Source organism: Bos mutus, chromosome 21 (assembly GCF_027580195.1).
Source record: "Bos mutus isolate GX-2022 chromosome 21, NWIPB_WYAK_1.1, whole genome shotgun sequence".
NCBI lineage: Eukaryota > Metazoa > Chordata > Mammalia > Artiodactyla > Bovidae > Bos > Bos mutus.
In genome coordinates this window covers 63,538,939-63,546,668 of record NC_091637.1, presented here as the reverse complement: position 1 = coordinate 63,546,668, position 7,730 = coordinate 63,538,939, and the positions used below count along the sequence as shown (strand labels likewise).

Here is a 7,730-nt window from a genome sequence, read left to right as displayed (position 1 = left end):
AGGCGGGGCCCGGGCCTCGTGCGCCCCGCCCCTTGCCCGCCCGGAGTAGGCGGGGCGGCTGGGGCTCCGGAGCTGGGCCGGGGGCGGGCCTCCGCCTGCTTAGCCGGAGCCGGGAGAGATCCCGGCACCGCGGCCGCCGACGCAGCAGCGCTCCCAGCTCGCCGTGTCTCGAGACGCACCGATTCCCCGGGGCGGCCCGGGCGGCGGGCAGGCACTGCGTGAGGGCGCGCGAGGCAGCGCGGGGCGGGTCGCACGCTCCCCCCGGCCGCCACCACCACCCCCACCCCACTCCGCCGCCCGCGCGCGGACCGGCCCAGCGCAGCCCCGGCACGGGGAGCGCCGGCCGGGCGAGGGCGCGGGCGATGCCGCGGTGACGGCCCCGCCATGGCGAAGCCCCCGGCGGCAGCGGCAGCGGCGGCGGCGGCGTCGGAGGAGCTGAGCCAGGTGCCGGACGAGGAGCTGCTGCGCTGGAGCAAGGAGGAGCTGGCGCGGAGACTGCGGCGCGCGGAGGGCGAGAAGGTGGGCCTCATGCTGGAGCACGGCGGCCTGATGCGCGACGTGAACCGGAGGCTGCAGCAGCACTTGCTGGAGATCCGCGGCCTCAAGGACGTGAACCAGCGGCTGCAGGACGACAACCAGGAGCTGCGCGAGCTGTGCTGCTTCCTCGACGACGACCGGCAGAAGGGGCGCAAGCTGGCGCGCGAGTGGCAGCGCTTCGGGCGCCACGCGGCCGGCGCCGTGTGGCACGAGGTGGCCCGCTCGCAGCAGAAGCTGCGCGAGCTCGAGGCGCGCCAGGAGGCCCTGCTGCGCGAGAACCTGGAGCTCAAAGAACTGGTGCTGCTGCTGGACGAGGAGCGCGCGGCGCTGGTGGGGGGCGCGGGCGGCGCGGGCGGCGGCGGCGGCGGCGGCGGCGCCGGCTCCCGCAGTTCCATCGACAGCCAGGCCAGCTTGAGCGGGCCCCTGCCCGGCGGCGCGGCGGGCGCGGGTACCCGGGACGTGGGCGACGGCAGCAGCACGTCGAGCGCGGGTAGCGGCGGCAGCCCCGACCATCACCACCACGTCCCGCCGCCGCTGCTGCCTCCCGGGCCGCCCAAGGTCCCGGACGGCAAGGCCGTCGCCACGCGCCGGTCCCTGGATGACCTTTCGGCGCCGCCGCCTCACCACCGAAGCATCCCCAACGGCCTGCACGGTAAGGACGGCGCCCGCCGGGCAGGGCGCGTCTCGGGAGCAGAGCCCTTTCCCTCGCGGGCGGCCGCCACTCCGGACCCCTCCTCCGGCCGGCGTCGGAGAGATCGCCATCCCGCCCGCGGTGGGGCTTTTTTTTTTGGTGCTGAGTTTTCCGGTTAAGCGATGGAGGCGTGTCCCTGCCACGCTGAATCCGCAGCCTGTCCGGGACCCCCAGACTCCTCAAAAGTTTCTCCAATCTGGGACCGTAGGGCTGGCTGGAGGTGCCGCAGCTCTGCCTGGAAACCCTGGCCCGGGACCGGGAAGTTTTTAATGAGGAGGCGGGGGGCGGGGGGGGGGAGTGAAAGTGAAATTTTCCCTCTTCTTGGAACAACAGGCAGCCCTCAAGCAATGATCACCTGTGTGCCGGGGCGGAGCTGGCATTCCACCTGGGTTTCTCCGCGCTGTCTGTCCCAGGGAAGGGTCACAGGCCGCTGGGCCCAGAGTACTGAGGTCGGAGAACCTTCCTGGTTTGCTATTACTCCTGCCTTTCTCAGCGCTCCCTGACTCTCCCTGGGAGCGGGGACCTTTCTCAACTGAGGCTCTTAAGATTTCCCAGAAGAATATAGGCTTGGACTGGATCCTGGCGTTCTGTCTCCTCGGGCCTCAGTTTCCTTATCTGTAGAATGGAGCTGGTAAGCCCTACCTCCCGGATTTGAGGCAGAGATAAAAGCCTCTGAAGGGGTCTGTAAACTGCTGCTCACTTTCCTGGAAGTGCCGATGTTGGCAGCAGCGGCTGGGGTGTGGGTGGGAGGACCTTTGGCCTCGGGAAAGCCCAGCTACTGTATTCCAGCCCATGTGACTGCTGGGCCCCAAGCACTCTGTAGGAGTGGGGCAGCTGGTCACCCTCCCCATCCCCAACCCTCTGATCGGTGGCTGTCCCTCCTGCCTCGCTCCTCTCCCTCCTCTCCCTCCTCCCTGTCTTTCCACATTTTTGGTGGCTTGGCTCCTGCTTCTGGTGGCTGTTCCTGCTGCCTGAACTATTTGCCTGAAGGTGGAGATTAAACAGCCCTTTCTGGTTCTCTTTGAAGGCTTTCCTAGTTCAGAGAAAATGTATCTAGGCCTTAAATGACTGTTCTTCCCCTGAGTGACAGCCTGGGAGCCGGGTGGGGACGGGACACGCTCTCTTTGCTTTGGTGGCCAAGTGGGCTCTGCAGGTGCCTCGGGGTTGGGGGTGGGGTGGAAACTGGACCCCTGGGGAGGTGGGGCACTAGCCCTTGGCAGTTTTTATTTACCTTCCTAGCCTGTGAGTTGGGGCAGGGCTAGGTGTAGAGGCATATTTTGTTACTGATTAGCAATCTAAGGCTACAACTTGGGTTTCTCTCCAGTGACTCTGTATCCACCCCACCTCCCACCAGCAAGCTCCTTAAGGCCAGTGGGAGTAGCTCAGAGTTAGGTGGTTTGCACCATTTGGGGAATGAGGAGTCACAGTCTCAGCCTCTCTGGTCTTGTTTTCTGGGGCTGGGGTGGAGGGGTGGGGCTTGGGAGGGTCAGATTTCTGGGCCTCGGTTTCCCCAAGTGCAGTAGGAAGTGAAGACTGCGGCAGTCTGTGGCTAGGAAGTGAAATGTTTCTGGTTTTCAGCTGCGTCATCAGTGACACTTGGCAAGGGTGTTTCTCTGCAGGGCACTAAAGTGTCAGGGCATATTGGCAGAGAAGTTCTGGCATATTTTGGACAAGGAGATGTGGACCCTGTCTTTGTTAGCTGCTGCTGTCAGCAGAGCAGCTGTGGAGGACTGGATCCCAACTGAGGTTTCCCAGCCCACTGAGGGGCAGGGTGGGTTCGAGCTGTAGGTTTTCCTGTAGAACCCACCCTCCCCCAAGACCCGTGCACACAGGGAACAGGACTGCCACAGATTCTGTGGTGACACAGCTTTGGGTCGGGGTGAAATAAGCACTCAGCGTTATGATCACAAATTTCACTCATCAGTGGGATTGTTGTCAATTTAGTTTTGTCTCAAAGTTGAGCGTAGCCTTGACATGTTCTCCCAACAGTATGAGTGGGATGTCTGGAAACAAGGAAAGTCCCTTCTCTTCAAAGCCACTCTTCTGCCCTTGGACCTGTAGTTTTGGGTGGAGAGCAAGCTGGAGATGAGGCAGATAACAGACCCCAGTCTGGGTGGTGATGAAAGTGGAATCAGATAACAGACTGGTGCCTCAGATCGTTTGCCCTCTCAACTTATCCTCACAGGAACCCTGCGAGGCAGTATTATCCCCATTTTACAGTCAAGCAAGTAGAGGCTCAGAGATGTTCTGAGCAATTCCTGGGAAGGGAACTGAGATTGCAGTGTCAGTTGTCAGTTGCCTGGGTGGTGCTGCGGGGGTCCTGTACTGCTCAGGCCCCGGGGTTGGCTCTCATCTCTGGCCTGTGGTCATTTTGGCTGATAATATTCATCAGCAGACACTGCTGACTCCCCGTTCTCAATTCCGGCTCACGTTTGCCCTGCTTCTCCTGTCCCAGCAAATGTCACTTCCTTATCAGTGACCCCTGAGCAGATGGTTGATAACCTCCGTGCCCGGAGGGCTCAGACAATCTCCTGTTTGAATCTCTTCCCGCTTCCCTCCAGCCAGGGACTTCCCTTTCGCAAGCCTCTCTCTGCTCCTCTTCTGTAGAGGGGGTCCTCCTCTATCCCTGCAGGCAGTGGGCCTCAACTGTTGTCAGGACCTTGTCATGCATGTTTCTCCCAAGGATCCTCATGAGAAAGAGAGGGACCTGTTGGGGGTTTGCCAAATAGACATCGGCCCTTCTCTTTGAAACTCTGTTTGCTGTTTAGACAGATAGCTCTCCCAAGCTGGTGTCTGGTTGCACCTCCTGGGGGTCAGTGGCCCTGTAGTCCTGTCCCGAAGCTGCAGGGTACCTGCAGCCCTGCTGGGCGCCCTCGGGGCCCTAAGAGGCTGTGGTGGGTGGCGGCCCATCTGTATTCCAGGTCCTCCCAGGCTGGGCCTGTGCCTGACCGGCCTGTGAATAGGAATTCAAATAGGCCTTAGTCTTTTTTTTTCTTTTTCTTTTTTGACAGAGGTCTGGGCTGAGCTGATTAAAGTCTGGACTGGGATGCTCTTTGCTCTAATTTAGTGGTGGGGAGGTGGGGGCAGACTGGGACAGGCAAACCCCAAACATCAGAAAGTCAGGTTTGCATTTTGAACTAGTGCAGTTTTCAAACAAAAGTTATTTTTAACAGTTCTCCCATTCCCCTCCCTGTCCCGCGTGTCCCACCTTCTTTCTTCCTCCCGCCGCCCACCGTGTGCCCATTCACCTCCATCCCAGCCCTCCCATAACATCACATGGCCCACTCCCCCTTCCGCTAACCCCAGAACGAGGGCCTCCAGCCCTTTGTACAGGCCCCGTTTATACCTTTAAAAGTTTGCATGAAGAGTTTGAGCTTCTCAAAATAAGATGTGTTTGTTCTCCTGCTTGTATGTTTTTTTTTTGTTGTTGGTTTAAAGGGAGGATAGAGTGAGGGTGGTCTGGGTCTTTAAAAAAAGACGGAGCCTCTGACTTTGAATAGGTCTTTTATGAGGGGATCCCAGCTCAGCAGCCCCTGCTAATGTGCAGCTTTTCCTAAACCCAGCCAGGCCTAGGGGCAGAGGTCAGTGAAGACAAGGAGGCGGGGTTGAATAAGCCTTTCCCCCTCCCTCCCCATCCTGACCCCACCAGCCATCCCTGGCTTTGGGGTACCGTGCCCCCAGGGCCAGGAGCTCGCTGGCTGGTAACCCAGGGCAGGTGCCCTGTGCCTCACAGTTTAATACCTACCACAGAGCATCCCAGTCCCAACTCCATTGTGTTCAGAGCTCCCAAGTGGTCCCACATCGCAGATGGAGAAACTGAGGTCTGGAGAGGTGTGGTGACTAGCTCCCAGTCCTGTGGGCTGGCTGGGGCAGAGAGGAGTGGCTGGATCAGTCCAGCCTGCCGCCCCCCTGAGCCAGGACAGGCTGAGGACCACTCCCACCTCTTTGGGAGGCCCCACCAGTAGTGGAAGTCTCCTCGGAGCTTAATCCTGGCAGGGCCCCTGTGACCTGTAGATGGACCCAGGCAGGCTGGGGCCCGTGTAGCTAAGGTGTGGCTCCCCTTCTCAGGCCAGACCCAGAGCCTCAGTCTTGCTGTCCTGTTTTCCTTGCCTGAAGTTCCCGGCCCCAGAGATCTGTGGATGGGAAAGTGCCAGCTTCCGTGCACCGGGTCGCTCCTTACTTCTGTTTTCATTCCCTGGCTTCCCTGCCAGACAGCTTCCCTCTGCTGTCACAGCCCCACCAGGCCCCTCACTCAGGGCCTGGCCTCTGAGTTCCTAGGACACAGACTTGGTTTTATGTTGATCCTGGAGTGGCGCGATTAAACCCTCCACTGCTCATGGTCTGTGTTTTGCACCCGTGGGGGATTTCCTATGCTCTGCTTGTCCTCCTCATTGGCACAAAGCATTGGGGGCCTGGACCCTGCTCGAGTTCTGGGACCTCTGTTTTCTCATCCGCAAAGTGGGAAGCTGTGACCTGCCTTCTGGTTGAGGAAGGAGGAGCGTAGGGTTGTGTCTAAGGTGAGCAGCGTGTAAGAGGAGGCAGCTTACTGCACATGGAAGCCTCGATTTCCTCATCCGTGTCCCGAGAACTGAGCCTCAAAGGGTGGGCTCAGGGACTTCCCACTGTCACCTGGACTCCTGCAGACTTGCCTCCTCGGGGTGGGGCTGCGGGATCCCCATCACATGCTTGTGAAGGGGTCCTTGTGCCTGCCCCCTGTCACAGCCACAGGAGTCCTTGTCCGGTTGAATGGAAGAGGGTGGCATTCCAGCCGCAGAAGCAGGTCTGCAGGTGGATCTGGACCAGGGGTGCCGAGAGCCCAGGACCTGCAAGGTGTTTTCCCAACCTGCAGGGAGGCAGGGGGCTGGAAGCCTCTTGGGAACAGCAAGAGCCAGTGTGTTGAGCCAGGAGATGAAGGGCTTCGGAGTTGGTGAACTGCCACTAGATGGGCCGTCAGCCCAGGGGCGTTAGTGCTGTGTGCAGACCCCCAAAGTTCCAGCAATTTGGACTTCAGCTCCCGCAAATAAGCATGGTCCAGGTGGACCTGGTTGCCTCTGGAGGTGGGGAGCTCCCCATCAGGAGAGGCATGCAAACCCAGGGCATTCCCGAACCCCCTGCAGTGAAGCGCTCAGACAGCTGGGTAGCTGGTTGTGCGAGTCCAGAACAGAGCAGAGAATAGTCTGGAGGCGGGTGGGTGGGGCAGGTTGTTGAGAGAATTCGCCCTTCGAGCAGGAAGGAAAACAAGAGCAGACGTTTGAGCAGTTACTCAGTCTGAGAGTGCCACGCGCGGTGATTCATGTAGCTGGGCTTGGGGAGTGGCAGCTTGGGAGTGTCCATCTGGAGTCTGTTGTGGTGTGGGCTGGGTTGGGGGCCTCCAGGGTCACAGGAAAGAACCTTCTCTGCAGGTCCTCAGACCAGGCGTGTCTGCCCCAAAGCCCCGCCTGCCTCCCTGTGACTCCTGATGTCTGGGGTCAGGGGCTCCACCCTGAGCTATTGGGGTGCTCAGGCAGAGCGGCACCTGTGGGCGACACACCCTCTCTCTCTGCAGCCTCACTGTGCCTGTCCATGGAATACTTACCCCCATGGTGGCTCTGCCCACACCTACAACCTGGGTGCCGGGGAGCGGGTTGCGGGGAGCGGCGGGGAGGGGGGGTCCCTGCAGGGAGTGCCCTGGGATTTCAGAGCTGGGAAGAAGGCAGCACTTATCTCCCTGGAGCGAGGTAATGACAGGACCCCACTGGCTTCCCTGAAGCCTGGCGATAGAGGAACAAGTTGGTCTGCGAAACAGACCTGATGCTCTTTTGATCGTGAACAGGCAGGAATGGGCCCCCACACCCTCAGCTTCCAGGCACCGAAGCTGGTCACTGTCATCTGTCCCTTCTTGCTGTTCTCTGCTGCCGCAGGCAGGCAGGCAGGGGCAGGAGGGTGGAGGGCAGGTCTGGAGCTGGGTCAGTTCCCTGGTGATGGATGCCTGCCTCTTCTTGAGCAACTCACTGTTGGTCTCCACTGTCCAGGGAGCAGGGCAGAAAGATCAGGAGTTGTATTGATTCGTTGGTAAATGTTCTTGGGATCACCCTGTGTACGGTGTTTAAGCAGACATGTGGAGTGTCGTTTAACCAGAGCAGAGGCCAGGGGCCCTGGGGAGTAGGTGAGGGTCTGTTTCCCTTTCCTCCTTCCTGCTTCCCCATTGGCCAGAGGCCCTGGTCATTTGTTATTTCCTGAATTCGAACGTGGGCTTTCCCCTCCTCTGTTGCAATGCGGGGTTGCGTCTTAGAATCAGCGTGTGTGTTTACTGCAGGGTCTTCCCCTCCCTCGCTCTGGAAAATCGGGCATCTGTGACTGATGGTATCTTAGACAGGAGGAAATGCCATGCCTGGGAAAGCCGGAAACTTGGGAGCAAACTGCTCGGAGCCCTAAAGGCTCTCAGAGGAGACTGGGAAGGGAAGGGGACCCGCCCCAGGCTTGGCCACACCGGTGCCGAGACCCACCGGGGCGGGGGTGGGGT

General features: G+C 60.1%; 1 protein-coding gene across 1 annotated transcript in view; it reads left to right on the top strand.

Moving 5' to 3' along the window:
* Window positions 1-108: 108 nt before the first annotated feature.
* The window catches only part of CCDC85C (coiled-coil domain containing 85C), a 78,113-nt gene continuing 70,491 nt past the window's right edge, over window positions 109-7,730 (top strand). The window contains exon 1 of the mRNA XM_070357950.1: window positions 109-1,189. Coding sequence (XP_070214051.1) covers window positions 385-1,189 — 805 coding nt within the window. The 5' untranslated portion in view covers window positions 109-384. The remainder of the gene's footprint in view (window positions 1,190-7,730) is intronic.